We start from the raw sequence: 22,240 nt of genomic DNA, 5'->3' as shown, positions 1-22,240 counted from the left end.
TTTCCTTCTCTTCCTCCTTAGGAGATTACCTTAAAATTAGATGTATTTCTGATTATCTCTTCTCTGTGCTGTGATCATGAATCATTTAACTTGGATTTAAGGGACTAGACAACAAGACTAAGTATCCTTGATTTATCCTAGTCTCTGTGGCATTGTGTTTTCTATCTGCATAGAGTTTCATTTTTAGCTTCATCTTGTCAACTTTTTGTTTGAAGTCAGAATCTTCCAGTAAGTGGATGCAAATGTTTCTGTTGAAAGTTACAGCTGCTGGAGCATGGCCACTTGTACTGTGCAGTGAGGTAGTTACATAGAAGCTTGTATATTTCCTATTTCAAATTTTTTCCTTCAACTGTTGAGATTGTTATTTTATCAATGGTTCCCAGGAATCTTTCTGCTTTTCCAGCTGCTTTGAGTGAAAGAGGTGTTCTTTTCCTGTAAGGGAATCCTGCAGAGTTTGCAGCCTACAGTAATTCTACTCTTTAAAAAGATGGGCCATTGTCTATTTTAAGTTCCTCTGGGATTTCAGATTGTATTTTGCACAATTTGGGGGTGGCTGATTTACAGGGCTAGCCCTACCATGAGGGAGAGGGGAGCAGTTGCCCCAGGCTTAGGATGCTGGGAAGTAGCAGCAAAGTGTTGGAGGAGAGACCTGGGGGGGGTCTCCATGAGCAACTTACTCCGCGCTGGCTGCATGTTGAGGTCGTTAGGGATACATGACATCGTGGCCATCCAGCAGCCACCCTGGAGCTTATCAGGGAAAAATCAAATTTCCCGAGACTGCTTAAAGTCTGATTCTTTTCCTCAAGTTGGGTTCTCCCCGGTATAGTCGCTGTGTGCCCCAACCCCCACACTGACCTCGGGTATGCTAGGGGTGCGCCTTTCACTGTGACCTCAGTCAAGGGGTGTTTCCTCCCATTGTGCTGAATGAGGCTTGCCCTCTGAATGCCCACAGAAATAACAGAGAACCCCCTCAATTGACATGGCACATTTTAAAGCCCAATTCCTTAAGTGCGGATCAAGTGATCTCGAGGCTCCAATTCATTGCCTTAGGAAGTAAGTACTTCACAGCTTTGTTATAGATATCCTTCAGGTTACAATGGCAGCTGGTTTCTGTCTTTGTGTTTACTGCTCTCTTTCCCACAACAAACCAATTACTGTCTGCTCAGAAATAACTACCATTGTGCTCAATGAGGTCCTGCGGGTTAAAATGGGGTCTGGTTTCCGTCTTTGTGTTCTCCCCGCCACCTCTTTCCCAGCACAAGCATATGTGTGTCTACTCAGAAGTAACTCCCATTGTGCTCAATGAGGCTTGCTCCTGAAATGCAGGTGCATTTGGACTTTCAGGGGAAAGGAGAAATGGGCGGAGAGGGGGGGAAGCCTCTCTTATTGATTGAGCAGCCCCTGCCAGTCAGATGACCTTCACTTCACCCCCCACCCCCACCAGGAAGCATGTTCTGTGAAGTGATTTTTACTCGTCCGAAGAATCTGCTCATGGAGCCCTGCTCACAGCAAAGCCGATTCGCTTCAAAAAATCCGGTACTCCTCCATTAGCTTCTCCTTCCATTGTTGTGGAAACATGGCTCTGTATGCTGTGCAGCCTGCTCTGCACCTCCCAAGTTAACCCGCTGCCTTCAGGTGCAGTGGAGGTATATTTATCTGCAACCCAGTTGGCTTTTGTGCATGGAATGGGAAGGGGTGCCATCTTGTTCTTTGCCTCAAGAAGCAAAATGTTTTGGGCCAGCCTTGCTGATTTAGCAGCCCTCAATTTATGGTATAAGGAGTATTCATCAGTAACAACCAGCAGGTAATCTTTTGCTAGAAAATGTCCACAGAATTTGGATTCACTTCTAACCATGGTCTTTGGGCCAATGCAGTCATTCTGAATGCCGCAACGTTATAGTAGCAAAAGGCACCCTCTGCGCTGTTTTCCTGACATTTTATCCATCTGTGGAAACCAGACCTTTTCTCATAGTAGCCCTTGTGTTTGTCTTTCCAATTACTTGCTGCCTCTCTACTATCATTCCAGTCGTCTAGAATACTGATAGTTGCTCCTGTACTCAACAGCCATTGTATTTCAGTGCTCTGCTTCTCATACAAATAGTAGCTTTAGGTCTATTTCAGCATCTGCCACCTGAGGCAACTGCTTCACTCTGCCTCATGGTAGGGCCAGCCCTGTAAATCAGGGCTGGTGTACTTCAGTTTATATTCCTGTTTTTGTCTCTAACTGAAACACAGAATCCTCTGTTCTTGGCCTGTATTGCTTTACCTGGGCTTTGACTCGTTTGTACCCTTTTTGCAAGCTTTCGTGCCTGTTTGCATACTTCAGCAAAATTATTCTTTTTCCCACAAGAAGCTCAGCCTTTTTCTTTCTCAGGGTATGCCACTTTATAGGGGTAAACACCACCACAAAAAAACCAGGAACTTCCTCTGCTAACTGATTCATCCCTAATGTTATCCTAGGTTCCAGATTTGCTTGTTTTATTCCCACTGTGAGACTGGAACTTGTTGATCTTTTCTCCTAGGCAGCTGATTGGACTTTCCAGTGCTTGTCACTTGCCCTTCAACTATTTCCAAGGAGCATGCATGAAAGATCTAGCAGTTTTGCTCGTACAGTATTACAGAAATTATGAGAGCCAGTGTGGTATAGTGGTTAGAGGGTTGGACTGAGACTCAGGAGATCAGTGTTCTAGCCCCCACTTGGCCATGAACCTCACTGTCTGACTGGGTTCGGACAACTGCTACAGGGAAAGAAGCCACCGTGTTGTCCAAACTGGGCACGCAATGTGATGGGGGTGGCTTCATACCCACCCTAAAACCCAAAACGTGCAGTAGAGGTTGTAGAGTGGGTAGAAAGCCACCCCGCCATGCAGTGCACCCAGTTCAGATGACATGCCAACCCATGCTGCATCGTGGGGGATTATTTATTTGTTTGTTTATTACATTTCTATACCACCCAATAGCTGAAGCTCTCTGGGCAGTTCACAACAATTAAAACTACAAAATATGGCATAAAATACATTATAAAAATTTTAAATTTTAAAACTACAGTATAAAAGTAAAAAGCGGAATAAAACCTAGCAGCAATGCAGAAATTTAAATTACAGTAACAGATTAAAAACAACAGAATTTAAGGACTAAAATGTGTGGGAAAATAAAAATGTCTTCACCTGGTGCCAGAAAGAGCACAATGTCAGCACCAGGTGAGCCCCTCTGGGAAGCTCATTCTACAACTGTGATGCCACAGCATTATGCAAATAGTCGGTGTGCGAGCGCACAGTACACACAGGAGCAATGGCTTCTCCCCCCGCCTCGTGATTGTTTGAACACAGCCTGTGACTTTGGACCAGTCACTGACTCTCAGCCTGACCTACCTCACAGGGTTGTTGTGAGGATAAACTGGAGAGGAGGAGGATAATATAAGCTGCCTTGGACTCCTTGGAGGGGAAAAAAGCAGGAGATAAATGTAATAATAATAATTAATAATAATAACTGAGCCCTTGCTCTGTCAGTTGGGTTGATCTACAGTGCTCTCTGATCTCTGATGTGATATCTCTATTTCTAGATGTAAAGCTGAGCCAAAAGTTCTCTTCACAGAACTTTAAGCTTGAAATTGGGGGTGGGGGGTGGGGGGTCCATGTAACAAAAGGATCCAGAATCACCTCTCTTTCATGGCACTGGAGCTCCTCCCTGGTAACTGCCATTTTTAAAACCATGTTTCCTCAGAAGTTCATCATCACATTGCATCATTCTGAGGGGACTTAACAGGGAAATGAAATAGCAGCTGCCTGGCATCCATAAGCATGCTGCCACTGGCAAGTTTTCACCTCCTTTTGCCCATCCTAAGATGAGAATTGCCAAAAGCCCCCCCCCCCCTTCATTGCCTGTAAATGGGGCAGCAAATGGCGGGAGGGTTGTCCATTTTTGCTCAGCACTAGATCATTGCTAATTGCCTTACTCTGGTGTAGGGTTCATCTATTGTCTCTCTATTCTGCTGCTTTGCTTGCCTATACTTTGAAGGGGTCGGATTGTGTAGTAATCCAATCTCTATCCTAACTTGCCTGATGATCCATGAAGAGGTCCGATTGTGTAGTACCTCCAGTGTAGAATAGCAGCCAGTGTTGCTGCTTCCCACCTACCCCAACATAGGATGGGGAGACCAGCAGTTTGAAACCAGTGGCAGAGGGAGGCTCCCATGCTACCAAAGGTTGTGAGGTCTCTTAAAACCTTTAAAACCAACCGTCTTGTAGTTACCATCTTTCTCTTATTGACAGGACTCTCCACCTGCCCAAAATATTCCACACACCCTTATATTATGACAGAAGGGAAGATATGCCCCTCAGTTCAGAACCTTACAGAATTATACAAGAAGAGAGCAGGGCCCCTGCAGTTCCCGGATCGGCTATCTGCAATCCTCAGCATGATAGCTTTAAAACAGGCAATAACTTGAAGCCCTTTTGAGAATGACACTGGCTTCCACACATCTATAATGCAAACAGTGTAGGGCAACATTTTCAGTATGCCACCTGCATTCTCAGGAAATCGCTGCCATAGTTAAAATATATACCAGAACACAGTGAAGTTATAATTCAGAAGCCAATGTTAATTTTCCACCCTTCAGCATCCATTTTGTAAACCCTTGTGGTGGTAGCAGTGGTTTTTTGTCATGCAATGCAACCCTAAGCATATATACTCTGAAGTCCCACTGGGTTGCATTCAATGTTAGGATAAAATGCAGAGGAGGAGGACTACGTAAACCACATTGGGTTCCTTGCAAGAGGGAAAAAGGCGGGCTATGCATGTGATAATAATAATAATAATGACAACAATAATAACAACTTCTTACATCCTATTCATTTTGATGGATCTACTAAGTAGGACTACTGGATACAACTGACTGCGTTTAATGGGACTTACTCCCTAGTAAACATGTGAAAGACTGCAATCCTACTGTACACATCTATGCATGGTTACTCAGAACTAAATAAGGCTTAGTTATAGGTAAATGTGCATAGGACTGCAGTCATGCAGCCAGATCCTCTGCAAGGTTATTTGGAAAGAAATCCCATAGAATTCAAGTCCAAGTACACATGCATAAGCCTGCGCCCTTCAACACAATCCTATGGTTGTTTACTCAGAAGTAAGTCCCATTGAGCTTGAACATTACTCATGCTTAAGCGTGCTTAAGTTAAGTGTGCTTAGCTTATGTGGGAGAAAGCTCCACTGAACTCAATGCAACATACTTTTGAGTAGACATGTAGAGGATTGCTCTGTTAGTGACTTATGTTCGTTGTGGTACAAACACTGTTACGATCGCTTCAGGAACTTTACAAACATGTGAAGAATGCCAATCAAGTTTTGCTTAAAAACTAATGCGTTTCGTCAGAGAGGCTCCACACATCAATAAGTTCTATCAAAAGTGAAATCTGAAGGAAATTTGGTGAGTCCAGCCTGGATAAGACATGTGAGGATGGACATAAAGCTTGTAAGAAAGCAGGAGCTTCTGCCAAAAATTGCAGCCCTGTTATAGGTAATACCATCTTTGCTAACCTAGTGCCCTCTAGATGTGTTGTACTACAACTCCCATCATCCCTAACCAGCGCAGTCCACATTCAGAGAAGCATGAAGCCTGGTGGATAGTTAAGTTCCAATCTGTACAGTAGTCCAAGAGATATGGATCAAGTCATTTTGTATAGGAAATTCACCAAGATCAAACTCCTTAAGCATCCCTAAGAAGGATGAACTTGACACCAAATCCTTGGTGACTGGGGAAAAAAATTACAGATCCCTTCTCAGTTCTTAAAGTTCAGCTTTGAAAGATGACAGCTGGTAATTCCACACCAAGATGGTTCCTGACCCCCCTGAATTCAAAATAGTCTAAGAGTAGCTTCTCTCTTTAATTTTTATAAGTGAGTATAGATAGTATTCTTGCCAAGAAAACCCCATGGAACGTATCACAAGGCTAAAAGATATGACGCCGGAAGATGAGCCCCTCAGGTCGGAAGGTGTCCAATATGCTACTGGGGAAGAGCAGAGGGTATTTCCAAGTAGCGCCAGAAAGAGTGAAGCAGCTGGGCCAAACCCGAAAGGACACTCAGCTGTGGATGCGTCTGGTGGTGAAAAGAAAATCCGATGCTGTAAAGAACAATATTGTTTAGGAACCTGGAATGTCAGATCAATGAATCAAGGTAAGCTGGAGGTGGTCAAACATGAGATGGCAAGATTGAACATCGACATCTTGGGAATCAGCGAACTAAAATGGACAGGCATGGGCGAATTTAATTCAGGTGACCATCATATCTACTATTGTGGGCAAGAATCCCTTAGAAGAAATGGAGTAGCACTCATAGTCAACAAAAGGGTGGGAAAAGCAGTACTGGGGTACAATCTTAAAAATGATAGAATGATCTCAGTACGAATCCAAGGCAAACCATTCAACATCACAGTAATTCAAGTCTATGCCCCAACCACTGAGGCCGAAGAAGCTGAGGTTGATCGGTTCTATGAAGACCTACAACACCTTCTAGAACTAACACCAAAAAAAGATGTCCTCTTCATCATAGGGGATTGGAATGCTAAAGTAGGAAGTCAAGAAATCACCGGGATAACAGGCAGGCATGGCCTTGGTGTACAAAATGAAGCAGGACAAAAGCTAATAGAGTTTTGCCAAGAGAACATGCTGATCATAGCAAACACTCTTTTCCAACAGCACAAGAGGCGACTCTACACATGGACGTCACCAGATGGTCAATATCGAAATCAGATTGATTATGTCCTTTGCAGCCAAAGATGGAGAAGCTCCATACAGTCAGTAAAAACAAGACCTGGAGCTGACTGTGGCTCAGATCATGAGCTGCTTCTTGCAAAATTTCGGCTTAAATTGAAGAACGTCGGGAAAACCACTAAACCGTTCAGGTATGACCTAAATCATATCCCTGATGAATATACAGTGGAGGTGAGGAATAGATTTCAGGGATTAGACCTGATAGACAGAGTGCCTGAGGAACTATGGACGGAGGTCCGTAACATTGTTCAGGAGGCAGCAACGAAATCCGTCCCAAAGAAAAAGAAATGCAAGAAAGCAAAGTGGCTGTCTGACGAGGCTTTACAAGTAGCTCACGAAAGAAGGGAAGCGAAAAGCAAGGGAGAAAGGGGAAGATATACCCAACTGAATGCAGAGTTCCAGAGAATAGCAAGGAGAGACAAGAAGGCCTTCTTAAATGAACAATGCAAAGAAATCGAGGAAAACAACAGAATGGGAAAGACTAGAGATCTCTTCAAGAAAATTGGAGATCTCAAGGGAACGTTTTGTGCAAAGACGGGCATGATAAAGGACAAAGAAGGCAGGGACCTGACAGAAGCAGATGAGATTAAGAAGAGGTGGCAAGAATACACAGAAGAACTATACAGGAAAGATCTGAATGTCCCTGATAGCCATGATAGTGTGGTCACTGAACTTGAGCCGGACATCCTCGAGAGTGAAGTCAAGTGGGCCTTAGGAAGCATTAGTAACAACAAAGCTAGCGGAGATGACAGTATTCCAGCCGAGCTATTTAAAATCCTAAAAGATGATGCTGTTAAAGTGCTGCATTCAATATGCCAACAAATCTGGAACACTCAACAGTGGCCACAAGACTGGAAAAGGTCAGTTTACATTCCAATTCCAAAGAAGGGCAACGCCAAAGAGTGTTCAAACTACCGCACAATTGCGCTCATTTCACATGCCAGCAAGGTGATGCTCAAAATCCTACAAGCTAGGCTTCAGCAGTATGTGAACCGAGAACTACCAGAAGTACAAGCTGGGTTTAGAAGAGGCAGAGGAACTAGAGATCAAATCGCCAACATTCGCTGCATCATGGAGAAAGCAAGAGAATTCCAGAAAAACGTCTATTTCTGCTTCATTGACTACGCTAAAGCCTTTGATTGTGTGGATCACAACAAACTGTGGCAAATTCTTAAAGTGATGGGAGTACCAGACCACCTTACCTGTCTCCTGAGAAACCTGTACGAGGGTCAAGAAGCAACAGTAAGAACCAGAGATGGAACAACCGATTGGTTCAAAATTGGGAAAGGAGTACGACAAGGCTGCATATTGTCACCCTGCTTATTTAACTTATATGCAGAGTACATCATGAGAAATGCCGGGTTGGATGAATCAGAGGTCGGAATTAAGATTGCCGGGAGAATTATCAACAACCTCCGATATGCAGACGATACCACCCTAATGGCAGAAAGCGAAGAGGATCTCAAGAGCCTCTTGTTGAGGGTGAAAGAGGAGAGTGCAAAAGCTGGTTTGAAACTCAACATTAAAAAAACGAAGATCATGGCATCTGGCCCCATCACTTCCTGGCATATAGAAGGGGAAGAAATGGAAGCAGTGACAGATTTTACTTTCTTGGGCACCAAGATCACTGCAGACGGTGACTGTAGCCATGAAATTAAAAGACGCTTGCTCCTTGGGAGGAAAGCTATGGCCAACCTAGACAGCATAGTAAGAAGCAGAGACATCACCTTGCCGACAAAGGTCCGTCTAATCAAAGCTATGGTTTTCCCAGTAGTAATGTATGGCTGTGAGAGCTGGACTATAAGGAAGGCTGAGCGCCGAAGAATTGATGCTTTCGAACTGTGGTGCTGGAGAAGACTCTTACGAGTGCCCTGGACTGCAAGGAGGTCAAATCAGTCCATCCTAAAGGAAATCAACCCTGAGTGCTCATTGGAAGGACAGATACTGAAGCTGAAGCTCCAATATTTTGGCCACCTAATGCGAAGAGAAAACTCCCTGGAAAAGACCCTGATGCTGGGAAAGACTGAAGGCAAAAGGAGAAGGGGACGGCAGAGGATGAGATGGCTAGATAGCATCACGGATGCAATGAATATGAACTTGAGCACGCTCCGGGAGAGAGCGCAGGACAGGAAGGCCTGGCGTACTATGGTCCATGGGGTCACGAAGAGTCGGACACGACTGAACGACTGAACAACAACAACATAGATAACTGAGGGCATATATGGAAGGGCATACTTGTGTGCAAATCACCACTTACTGCAGAATTAGGCCCCAATCCTTTCTCACCCAGTGTTGTATACTTTAAGGCAAAAACCTGCAATGTAAATACACTGTGTGGTAGATGTTGGGTTTTTACCTGCTGTTTTGGAAGTATTGCTCCCTCCCCCCCAGCCCCGGCGGTTATTTTTTCCATTACCTTTACTACTTGTCTAGGAATATTTTTTGTTATTTTTAGGATTTTGTTTGCTGCCTCAAAAGGTGGGAGAGCTGGAATAAAAATAATTTCAAGGAATAAACAAACACATTCCTGTGCAGAGCAGAGCTGCACTGTTCCTAGACATTAGCCGATGAACTTAAGAGTTTTATGCAGGAGCAAAAGCTGAGATTTCAGGAATTGTCTGCTCACACACATTTGTCGTTCATTTCCAGTCAGCCAAGTATGAGTCAAATATAGCTTTGGAGCACCAGCATGGACACTGGTGGAAAATTTAACAAGCATCAGAAAGAGTAGATACATTGGTTTGGTACACTAGTCTAGCCCAAAGCAACTTTGCCAAATAGGAGTGGTAAAAAGTAGAGACTTGGCTTTCTGGCTTCAAATGTACTTTAGAAATACACACTTCAACAAGTCAAAGCACTGATCTGAAACAGATATTTTTGAGCACGTCTTGCATTAAGAATATAAGGAGAGCCATGCTGGATTAAACAAAAGGTCTATCTTGTCCAGCATTCTGTTCACACAGTGGCCAACCAGCTGCCTGTGGGAAACCCACAAGGTGGACAAGAGTGCAATAGCACCCTCCTGCTCATGGTACACAGGGGGAAACTGCCTCTGATACTGAAGGTAATATATAGCCATCATGACTAGTAGCCATTGATAGCCTTCTCCTCCATAAATTTGTCTAATCCCCTTTTAAAGCTATCCAAGGTGGCAGCCATCACTACATCTTGTGGTAGCGAATTTCATGTGCTGTGTGAAGAAGTACTTAGAATCACAGAATAGTAGGGTTGGAAGGAGCCTGTATGACCATCGAGTCTAACCCCCTGCTCAATGCAGAAATCCAAGTCACAGCATCCCTGACAGATGGCATTCATCTTGAATGCCTCCAGTGTGGGAGAGCCCACCACCTCCCCAGGTATTGGTTTCATTGTCATCTTGCTCTAGCAGTCAGGAAGTTTTTCCTGATATTCAGCCAGAATCTGGCTTCCTGTAACTTGAGCCCGTTATTCTGTGCCCTGCACTCTGGGTTGATCGAGAAGAGATCCTGGCCTTCCTTATATCTGTTTTGAATCTCCCATCAATCAGCTCCACTGGGTTCTAGTATTATGAGAGCGGGAGAAAAATTTCTTCCTGTCCACTTTCTCCATGCCATATATAATTTTGTACACCTCTCTCATGTCTCCTCATACTCACCCTTTTTGCAAGTTAAACAGTCCCAGACATTGTAACCTTTTGTCATAGGGGAGCTGCTCCAGCCCCTTGATCATTTTGGTTGCCCATTAAAATTAGGTGATTCATCTAATCTCTGATATCATATTAGAGCAATCTTGCTAATTACCATCACTGTGATTTACAGAGCTCAGTTAATCAGAAATCCCAGCAGAAGGTGCTGTACAGGGTCAGGAGAAGGTCTAGAGACAGGCTTGAGGCTTCTCCTCCATCTACTGAAGCTGACAGAACTGGGAGGATGCAGGGGAAACTACACAGCGACCCACCCAGGGCCAGTCCAGACTCTGGGTAGAAGGGGGCACCTGGCTAAAGGCACCAGCTTGTGGACAAAATTGAGCAATCAGCTGCCAGGCCTATACCAGTCGCATGTGGCAACGGATTCTTTCCCAGGTATCAGTAGTATATGCTCTCATCCAACCACCACTCCCAGGTGCCATCTGGCCAGTGTTCATGCTCCAGCGTAGGGCAGGTCAAATGAAAATGCATTCTTGCTGTCAGATTTGGCATGTCAAAAAGGACGGTTGTTCTAGTTCAAAAGGATAACTTAATTTACTCAGGCTGTTTGGGTCCAGATCCTATCCTAGACCAAAAAATATTATATACTTTGACGGTGGTGGTGGTGTACTAAGTGAGACTAATATCCGCTGAGCAGGTTACAGTTCAAATGTATTGGAGGTGGAAGGGAAGGGAAAAAGGGATGTATACAAGCAACCGCAATTCCAAGTACTTAGCCTTTTTTTCCCACCGGGAGTGAAGAATAAGAGGTTCAGCCAAAGGTTTATAGGAAAGCTGGGTTGATGAAGTGGATTTCAAAAAAAGGGGGAGAGGTGGCACCATGGTGGTGTTTGGGGAGGGGATTCCAGGCACGAGAGGCAACAATGGACTGAGCCTTAGACGAGCAGGACATTTTTGGATGACTCAGGGTAGTAATGATTAATTAGAAAGCGAATTAACTTGTCAAACCTCAGTGAACATGTACACCGTAAAACAGCCTTCCCCAACTTGGTGCCCTCCAGATGTTTTAGATTACATCAGCCCCAGCCAGCAGGGCCACTGGCCAGGAATGCTGGGAGTTGTAGTCCAAAACATCTGGAGGGGAATAGGTTGGGGAAGGCTGACAAAAATAGTTGTTTGGGGCTGCCCATCCAGACATCCTGCTGCTAGATAGGAATGTTGTATCCCCAAGGGACTCTTGGTAAGTGAAGCCACACCACCTACGCTCCGCTCATCAATTCTTTAATTAGGATTTACACTTGCAAATGCTCCTATTATTCAATGTACAACTCTATTGTTCAGCCACAGAAGAGCTCAGTAGCCCCACACTTGCCATTCCAAGTGTCAAAATAGCTGTCCAGAACCTCTTGCTACATCCAGAACAACTAAGCAGATTCACATAGCTGGTCTTTGCATGCTGAAGTCGCCACATCCTGGCTTGCCCCATTTTGCAAAGATCTTTCCAGTCAGGGCGAGTCACACAGCAGACCTGTGTTGCAGTATTCACGAGACTGGGAAAATCAACACTCCAGAATCCAGTAAAAAACTGAATACTGGTGCCTGGATTTTTGCAGGTGGGGTAGAGACAAGTATGATATAAAAAGAAGTCATATCCGTTCCCTAAGCTAAAGGGTTAGCCTGTCTTTTCTCCATGCTCACAGCCAAAATGACATACATACATACATACATACATATATATACGTGAATCTCAACTTTCTCAACTCCCCCCATGGTTCAGGAGGAATGTCTACTTTTTTCTTTTTAAAGCTGCCACGTAAATGTCTTGTGTGTATCCATTCATGTGTCACTTTATTAAATAAAAACAAACAATCCCTCTGTACAGCGCAAAACTGCTCTTGGGATTAGGATGGGAGGTTTACTAGTGACATCACAGGAGCCAGCTAATCAGCATCATGCACAGCCAGCCTCAGGTAGAAACTTGCAGAACCATGTTGTGTGTATTTTTCAGAGTCAGGAGAGGCAACATGATTTATTTATTACCGGGACCCTTGGGGGTGCAGAACACCACCACTGTCACAGCGGTGGGGTCCTTGAGAGTGCCTTCACTAGTACCGGACAGCCAACTGTTTCATTTTGTGTTTCTGCACAGGACTGAGTAACAATTCTTCCAGCTGCACTGTCCCACTGGTATCTCATTACCTGGACAGTGATCCAGTTTCTTCCTACACCAAAACTCTGCACATGGACCTCCTAACTGATCGGTGCATTTATAGCCCTGTGGCAACAAGAGGCCTCTTAGAGGGGGATGTGGGGGAAGGAAACAGCAGGAAGGGAAATCCCCTTTCACACTCTGCTTCCAGTATTCCCCACTGGAAGCAGCTTTTCCTCATCTAAATGGGCCATGTATTGTAGCATGTAGTTTGGGCCTCACTGAAGGTGAGGTTTTTAACCAGAGACCTGGTTTTTAATTCTGAGATCCATCTTGCCCCCAAACTGTAACCCAACACCATCTCCGCCTCTACCCCGGAACTACCCACATGGAGTTTGCTGAGAACAATTGACCCAGAGCTCTCACTCTTCCTGCAAGGACTTTCGCAGTCAACGCTGCACACTTCAAAGAAATAAACAGTGAGCTGCAGTCAGTCTTCATGAGCCATCCAAGACTGTAGATCAGCCTTCCCCAACCAGGTTGAGGAAGGCTGGCGTAGGTAGATCCAAGTGCAAACTACTTACTGAGAGTGACAGTCTCGTTGATTCGGAAGCTGCAGAGAACTCTGTCAACGTTGCGGGCATGTCGAAAGCCGTTTCCCGTCACGACCACTTGGAACGACTCTGAAAGAACAGAAAATTGTTCACTATTCCCACCACATCTAACTGGGGCAATCAGATTTTTTTTTAACATATGTCTTTTTATTATTTGAAAGAAAAAGAAAGTAATACAAATGTGCTTTCTATCATAATGCAAGGGAAAAAAATATTTAAACTAACATAGAACTGAAAAGCACTTCTCAATGTTGCTTCCCCTGAGAAATCAATCAATGGATGCCACATGTTGATCACTCCCCACATCTTTTCCCTCTCTTCTCCTTCGGGGAGGAAGATAACAGCTATATAATGTCTTATAGAAATGTTTCTTCATGTTAGTGTACATGGAGATAAAAGCAAGATCACCGAGATAAATGAAGGTTTTATAATACCAATCACTCTTGTGTAGTTGCTATTTCTCTTCTGCACCACTTCTTTGCAAGACAGCAAAGACAGATACTAAATAATAATGGTCTTGTGACACAATCCACCCCACACTGCTCAGCTGATCAGATATTACATCTCAGCACTGGGGGAAAGAAGTCCTGGAGAGATGGGGTGAGGCCTGGAAAGAGACTGGTGGGCCAGTCGGGGAAGCCCTGCAGATTGTATTTGGCCCATGGGCAAAAGGGTCCCCGTGCCTGATTGGGCCTCACTGAAGACTCACCAGATATTGATTGATTGATTGATTGATTGACTGAATTTCTATACTGCCTTTCTGGAACCAACAACGGTGGTTTACAAAAGCTATCTCAGATTTTTTCCCCCATGTAGTCCAAAGCTGTCCCAGGTGCTAAAAGGCTGACTTCTTATTGCTCAGCATGAGCAAAACAACATTGAAATATCATAAGATAGGTATGTTTCACGTAGGATGCTGCAGTAGCTGCATCAGTACAAACCATTCTGCAACTGTTACAGCTACACAGACCTATAGGGAATGGGTGTTAGACATTTGTCTTATGCTAAAAGAAAAATGCCTGAAAAAGCAGAGTTTAATGTATTCAATAAAAACTTTCTAGGTAGGTTCAACTTTACAGACATGAGGTTTGTCTATGCATGAGTGCATATAACTAGAACAAACAATTAGGAGAGCATACTGTTATCACTTTAAACTTATTTGCAGCAAAAATGACCCTGTTTCTGCTGAATCAACAATTTCCCTGGCATTTAACAGGCGCCACCCACTCACTGACTCTCTTAGCACATGCCTCAGGGGGCTCCTGCACTGTAGCTGCGCAAAGAATACAAGTTGACTCAGGAATCTGGGCTCCGCTCCAAGCCTCAATTTCTTTCATCCCAGAAGGCTCAGCTGCACAGCAGGCAGGCAAATCCATCTCCTCAGGCTGGTGAGCTCATTCAGGGAAACATGCAATGGAACAGAGAGGTGGAAGGTGCTTTGTTCTTGTAAGAAAGAAGACAAATGCTAACCTTTGGCTGTGTCTCTCTGTACAAGTTTCACAGACAGACATGGGTGCACATCCACGACAGCTGGGCGACGGTGGGGGTGGGGGGTGACCCTACAGGCTCTTCAGCACAGAACATTTCTCGCCTGGGGGTCAGGTGATCAAGAGGAACCAATCGCTTCTTGCTTCCTCCTATGTAAATGCCAAAGCCTGCCATTGCTCTTGTCTGAGCAACAAGTTGATGAGAGAAGCTCCATGGGATTTGCCAGACTTGCCCTCATCCTGCCTCTTTCTACTGACTTGAGTACTCTTCATTTCTTTTGTGGTCTCTGAACCTACCTGGCAGGCAGGTCGCAGAAAGTGGTGCTGCAAGGGAGGCTACATGAAACCTCTGGGAGGGGACGTCCAAGAATTTCAAATGTCGTGTCATCAATATGTTGCTGACACCCAACTCTGTCACTCCTTTCCATCTGGTTCCAGAGTGGGCGTGCAACCAATGCCTGAACTCAGCGATGGACTGGATGTTGGCTAACACATGAGACTTAATCCAGTAGAGTCAGAGGTGCTGAGGATCAGCCTCAGCTGATCACCTCTTCTGGATATAAAGCCTGTTCTGGATATAGAGCCTGTTCTGGATGGGCTTGTACCCTCTGAAAAAGATCAGGTTCACAATTTGGAAGCGACCTAGGGGCCAGTGAATCACTTTCTCCGCTTTTCCCTGAAACCTTCCTGAAATTGGCTTTGGTCTGTCAGCAGCACGCTAAGCTGAAAAAAGCAGACCATACCCCTCCCAAACCAACAGCTTTCACAGGTCACACTGCACTCTAATCCGCCTTACTTTGCGGTGGGGTGGGCAGAGTCCTGCCAATCAAAATGAATGTTGTCAACCCCCTATGAGAGGCTTGGTCTCCACCTTTCCTCTTTCCTCTGCTCAGGGACAGGAAAGGTATTGTACAGGATATCGGGCATCCAGAGAAAAGGAGCAGAACTTTCTGTCTGGAAGTTTCCCTACGTCCCACCAATAAGAGTTTTTGCCAGTCTTTCTCCAAGGAAATAAGAGTCCCACGCGCATACAGAGCCGCAGTATATCACCAAAGCGCTAAAGCAGTCAATCTTTAACAAATCCCAGTGCTGGATGACAGTCTCTGTAAAGCCACCCCCCTTCTGTGCATGTTTACTCATAAGTAAGACATAAATCTCGCTCCCCTGCAGTCAATCTTTAACATATCCTAATGCATATGGAGCCACGGTATACCGCTAAAGTGTTAAAGCATTAAAGAGCTCTTTTATGCTTTAGCTCTTCAGGGCTTTAGTTCTTTAAGGCTTTAATGCTTTAGTGATACACCAAAGTAGCAGAACATAAATGTCTACATGGTCAGGGTCAGTCGGTGAAGGTGTGGCTGCCTTGTGGTGCTTCACCGCTTGCCTAGCCCCCCCTGTGACTCCTGAGTTGGTCCTTGTTCCTTCTCCCCAGGGCCTCAGGGAGGGGAGGAGATTTCAGCCATGCTGGCTTCACCTCCTCCATCTTGGGCGTGCTTCCCAGCAACAGCAGCAGGGGCAGGCTCAGGGTCTACTCTCCTTCTTGGCCCCTGCCTCTCACCCACCCGTTGAATCCTGTACTGCAATCCACACAGGTACCCCAGGGGAGCACCCCACCACCACCACTGGCCTCCCTTGCTGGGAAGCTGGCCTGGCCCCTGTCACTGCTCCTTCAGGGCCAGATGCTCCTGCTGACTTTCCCATCATTATGGCAACAACTTTGGGCTGGCTGCAGCCGCACTCTGGCACTTTGCAAGGTGGCTCTTCGCCGCTGTGGCCGGTGGAAGTCCTGACACAGCTGGTAACAGAGGGACGCCTCCATTGTGGCTGACTTGGCTGCAGAACCCAGGCATATATACATGCTTATCCACCCATATTGAAACGAACAATTAAAAAGGGAATTCTCTTAGAGCTCTTCATGTGACTAAGGGCATCTCTACACCAGCCTAAAATCCTGCATTTAAAACAGGGCTTCCTGCTTCCGTTTTAAATGCAGGATCACAACGACTCCCTTTTTCACCCCCTCCCCTTCTCCCCATATCTGAGTCTTCTATTGTCTTTCATTAATCTCGCTCCTCTTCTTGCTGCTTTTCCTCTCTTCACGGAGGAAACTGAAGCGGAACACAACAGGGTAACTTGATAGCTCATTATCTATGATCTATTTAAAAACAGAACAAAGGGCATTTAGTGCAGGAGATGCCCTGGAGGTTCATGGCATCATATAAAGAGCCCGCAAACTTCTGTGAAGGAGCAATTTCAATCTCAGGATAAATGCTCCATGTGAAGAATGCCTAGATTATGATTAACTGGAGTTGCCAGAGACTGAACCTGGAACTACAGGGGCAAGGCGATTTCGCCCTTTAGTTTTCGTGCTGTAAAACATTCTCTCCCCTAACAGTATCACATTACAAGGCCCAGATGAAACACTTTTTCTCAAATGGTATTCCAAGTCGTGAAGCACAATCCATCCCATTCTCACATGCACAGAGCTGCCCCTCCAGAAGGGGATCTCCACAGGACTCCATCAAATCCTCTCTCTCTCTCCTTTGGCTGTTGGCCAGCTGCATGCAGTGCCTGGGCTCTGTAACTGGCCTGGCCTGCCTTAGGCCTCTTTCCGCTGTCCTTCAGGAAACGACACATTACACTAACTACATAGCGTGTAGCTGAAACTGGTCTTACTTTTTACTCCTAAAGGAAATCAACCCTGAGTGCTCATTGGAAGGACAGATACTGAAGCTGAAGCTCAAATATTTTGGCCACCTAATGCGAAGAGAAAACTACCTGGAAAAGACCCTGATGCTGGGAAAGACTGAAGGCAAAAGGAGAAGGGGACGGCAGAGGATGAGATGGCTAGATAGCATCACCGATGCAATGAATATGAACTTGAGCACACTCCGGGAGAGAGCGCAGGACAGGAAGGCCTGGCGTGCTATGGTCCATGGGGTCACGAAGAGTCGGACACGACTGAACGACTGAACAACAACAAGCATGCATGGCCGTGATTTGGACTAGGACCACAGTGCTCTGGGAGGGGAAGGTTAAACCTTCCTCCCGCACGTTTTTGGGAGTCAATGGAGGCTTTTTCTCTCTTTTTTAACCACCCACTACCACCACCACAGGGGGTAGAATTCTTTTTTAGGGGGGGAACATGTGAGGGAAAAGTTTAACATGGTCCAAATCTGAATCAGCACCACACACACTTACACAGCAGTGAAAAGTGAAACATGCCTCAGCTACTGCTGTGAGATTAATGTAGCATTAATCTGGCTCTCATGTCCCAGGCAAAATCTCTCAATTCAGTTGTGTGCTTCTCCCCTCAGAATGGGGATGGGGAGGAGAACATGAGCCTGCAGTCCATTCCTGGTCCCTTCCTGTGATGAAAGTGATGTTTGATTAGAGCCAAGGCCAAGATGTAGGACTGGAAGAATCTACCACTTTTTGGATTTCCAAATGATAGCAAATATGGGCTAAGAGATGGGGCCAGCAATGAGGAAGAGGCTCTTGAATGACAAAAACATTCAACGTATGAGGCATTCTTAAATCTTACAGATGATGCTTGAGATTACACAACCTTTCTGGCCTAAATGAAAAGACTGAGGAACATTCCTAATATAGATCAAATCAAGATCACTTCATACAAGCAGACATAAAACAAATGGAATTTTTCTAGCATTTCCATGCCAAATTCCAGCTGGAAACTTTCCCAAGGAGAGCCAAGAGATGGCCGACTCCAGCATCTGCCTTCCCTCAGGGATCAAGAAATTAACACAATTATATGAAGCAATGAATGCTGGAAGAATCCAGTTTAAACTCACCTCCTGCACAGATACTAGAAGGTTCTGCAGCCAGAATTTCAATGCATGATTTCTTTAAGATCTAAAAGGCACAGAAAAATAAAAGAAAATTGTGATGACATTTCTTAATAACCTTGGGTGCTGCCACACAGACGGCTCCTACCTCTACCAGTCAAAAGACACTGAGCAGTTATTCTATCTTTCCCTCCGTAATGGATTTTATGTGGTAAGAAAAGAGACCGCAGCAGGAAACCTTGGGGCCAAGGAAAGAGCAGCGCTAGAGGGTCTTTTTTCTTCTTCTTTTCATATGTTGCCCATAAGAACATAAGAGCAGCCATGCTGGATCAGACCAGGGGGCCATCTTGTCCTGCATTCTGTTCACACAGTGGCCAACCGGCTGCCCACAAGAAACCCACAAGCAGGGCATGAGTGCAACAGCACCCTCCCGCCCATGTTCCCCAGAAACTGGTGCACACAGGCATACTGCCTCTGATACTGGCAAATACAAAGGTCCAGAACTTTTCAGTTTCTTTTTGTGGCGAGAATATTTTGCACTCCCAGCAAGGGAATCTCTTCTCCTGTGACTACCACGCATGTTGGGTAGGGTGGGGGGCAGAATGTCTTATGTAATTTGCCAAACCCCTCCCCCAGCTGCCACTGACATCAGCTATGCGGAAAAAGGAGACAGTGGTTTGGGGTATGTGGAAAGAAGAAGGATAACATCTCACCCAGAGAGCATGTGGACTACAACTCCCTTCATCCTTGACCATTGGCAATGCTGGCTGGGGCTGGAGATGAAGTCCAGCCACATCCGAAAGAGCACAGGGCCCAACCCCTGGTGTAATATCTACTTTGGCGTGAATAACATTAGCAAAGTCAGTCAGTTCCAGCCAGGTAACCTTATGCGCATTTTGAACCAGTGGAGGCTGGTGGCTCTGATTTTAGTGGGGCTATAAATCTGCTCTGGGTTTAAGTCAGAACCATCAGAACTCTAAAAATAGAGTTCCCAAAAATACCCCTCAAATAGGCTCAGCACCTTGGATAGCTACTTTAGAGTTCAGACTGGTTCTGATTTACAGCCCTAGTGACATCAGAGCCACCAGCCTCCACTGTGTTGAACCAGGTGCTGGTGTTAAGTTTTAAGTATAAAACAGCCAACAACCTGGCACCTTGTTACCTGTTCAGCATAGTCACACGGATAGAGAAGACCTTGTCCTTAGTTACCAGCTCAGATGGTGGGAGGACCTGGAGAAGGGCACCTTAGGAGATCTTAAGACACAGTGAGCAGGTGGATTTTGAGGTATCCTGGTCCCAAGCTCTTTAGGGCTTTCAACAGCAGAATTTTAAAAGGAGGGCTTCCCCTGCTGTCTCCTCTCTGCAGGGACAACTTCATCTCCCATCAGCCACTGGGCTTTGCTTCCCATATGAGCTGCTAACCAATGTATTGTAGAGGAGTATGTGATGGGGCTGGGGGGAAACCTGCTTTTCAAACTCCACCGCATTACTGCTGTTGGCCCTACTGCCATCCCATTTGGAAGGTGAGTAAATGGGAGAGGAAGTGTATGGGGGTGTGGGGGCGGGGCTGGCGGAGATAATGGTGGCCTTTTTTTCTGAGCCCCTCATTTTGGTTCAGGCTCTCCTGGGTCTGGGGTTTTTTTGTGTGGGGATGGGGAAGAGCTCAGGCAAATTCCAAGTAAAAATGTGGAAAGCTCACCCATCTCTATCCACCACCACTTCCATCTGCTTCCCTGCAAAAGATTCAGATGGACTATGGCCTCTTAAAAGACCCCATAGATGGTTGTAAAGAGTCTTCAGGGCTTGTACATATACCAGGGAACTGAAGACGAGCAAGTTCTTTTAACCAACTGACACCCCAGGAATATGTGCAATGCTTGGAAGAAGAAGAGAGCAGAAGAGGTGTCTGGAAGCAACCAGAAACTGCCAGAGAAAAAAAGCAAGCAAGAGAGGAAAAAGAAAGAAGCAGTTAGAAAAATTAGACTTAGCAGTAGAAGGGTGTAAAACTGGAAGTAAAGAGGAGGCCACTAATCTGGGACACAATATCCAAAAATTGTACATGGCATGTAAATGCAAAATCCTCCAAATTCAAATATTGAGGTTTGGATTTCATAATTCAGAAATCTAGAGTTCGCTTTCAGTTTGGAGGCAGAGGGATCTGCATTTAGTTCTGCAATTTTAACACTGAAAACTGGAGTTTTAGTAACAACATTAATCACTTTTTGACATTTCAATTCTACATTTCCAAAATGTTTAATACATAAAACATGCCAGTTTCTAAACATACAAAATATAGGTTATCCCACTGATTGACTGTCATGAGGAGGAGCCATATGGTATGACAAAGAAATACGTGGGAACTGCTCCCATCGGTAGTACATGCCCTGGTCTCCTCTCGTTTAGACTACTGTAATGCGCTCTACGTGGGGTTACCCTTGAAGACGGTTCGGGAACTGCAGCTGGTACAGCACGCGGCAGCTCGCCTGATTAAAGGCAGCTGCCGGCGAGATCACATCACTCCAGTGCTGAAGGAGTTGCACTGGTTACCAGTTGTTTTCCGGGCCAAATTCAAGGTGTTGGTTTTGACCTTTAAAACCCTATATGGTTCCGGCTCAGCCTATCTTAAGGAGCGCCTCCAGCAGCACCAGACAGGCAGCTTAACAAGATCAGCCTCGGATGGCCTTCTCTCTGTCCCATCAGCCAGGACAGCTAGACTGGTGGGGATGAGGGAGAGGGCCTTTTCTGTAGTGGCCCCCACTCTGTGGAACTCCCTCCCTAGGGAACTCCGTCATGCCCCCTCTTTAATGAGCTTCCGTCGTGCATTAAAAACGCTGTTGTTCAGGCAGGCGTTTGGGGTGGGTTAGGGTATTTTAGAAAATGTTTTTATTGTAGAATTTTATTGTTTTAAACTGTTTTTATTTTGTGTTGTACATCGCCCAGAGTGGCTGGGTGACCAGCCAGACGGGCGATTAATAAATTTAATAATAATAATAATAATAATAATAATAATAATAATTTAGGACAGATTCAGCCTTCCCCAACCTGGTGCCCTCCAGATGTTCTCGATATGAACACTACAAGCGAGAAGGATCTTGGAATTGTTGTAGATCACAAGCTGAAGATGAGCCAACAATGTGATGTGGCTGCAAAAAAGGCAAATGCTATTTTGGGCTGCATTCATAGAAGCATAGCTTCCAAATCCCGGGATGTACTAGTTCCCCTCTACTCACCACTGGTTAGGCCTCATCTGGAGTACTGTGTCCAGTTCTGGGCACCACACTTTAAGAAGGATGCAGACAAACTGGAGAGGGTTCAGAGGAGGGCAACAAAGATGATCAGGGGACTGGAAACAAAGCCCTATGAGGAGAGACTGAAAGAACTGGGCATGTTTAGCCTTGAGAAGACTGAGGGGAGATAGGATAGCGCTCTTCAAGTCCTTGAAAGGCTGTCACAGAGAGGAAGGCCAGGATCTCTTCTTGATCATCCCAGAGTGCAGGACACGTAAGAATGGGCTCAAGTTACAGGAAGCCAGATTCTGGCTGAACATCAGGAAAAACCTCCTGACTGTTAGAGCAATGAGACAATGGAACCAGTTCCCAAGGGAGGTGGTGGGCTCTCCCACACTGGAGGCATTCAAGATGAGGCTGGACAGCCATCTGTCACGTATGCTCCAACTTGGATTCCTGCATTGAGCAGGAGGTTGGACTAAATGGTCTTGTAGGCCCCTTCCATCCCTACTATTCTATGATTCTATGACCTCTGATTTCTCCAAGCTGCT

The 22,240-nt window shown here is 45.4% G+C and overlaps 1 protein-coding gene across 1 annotated transcript in view; it reads right to left on the bottom strand.

Annotated features, from left to right (window-relative positions):
• The window catches only part of ANTXR1 (ANTXR cell adhesion molecule 1), a 217,767-nt gene that overhangs the window by 126,309 nt on the left and 69,218 nt on the right, over window positions 1-22,240 (bottom strand). The window contains exons 9-10 of the mRNA XM_084804206.1: window positions 18,469-18,529; window positions 13,140-13,238 (exon numbers count right to left, since the gene is read on the bottom strand). Coding sequence (XP_084660332.1) covers window positions 13,140-13,238; window positions 18,469-18,529 — 160 coding nt within the window. The remainder of the gene's footprint in view (window positions 1-13,139; window positions 13,239-18,468; window positions 18,530-22,240) is intronic.

The sequence above is a fragment of the Heloderma suspectum genome, chromosome 6, assembly GCF_057233095.1.
Source record: "Heloderma suspectum isolate Gila_16-S chromosome 6, 16-S_ref, whole genome shotgun sequence".
Classification (NCBI taxonomy): domain Eukaryota; kingdom Metazoa; phylum Chordata; class Lepidosauria; order Squamata; family Helodermatidae; genus Heloderma; species Heloderma suspectum.
Note: the sequence above shows the minus strand (reverse complement) of the source record. Positions and strands in the feature narration are given on the sequence as shown.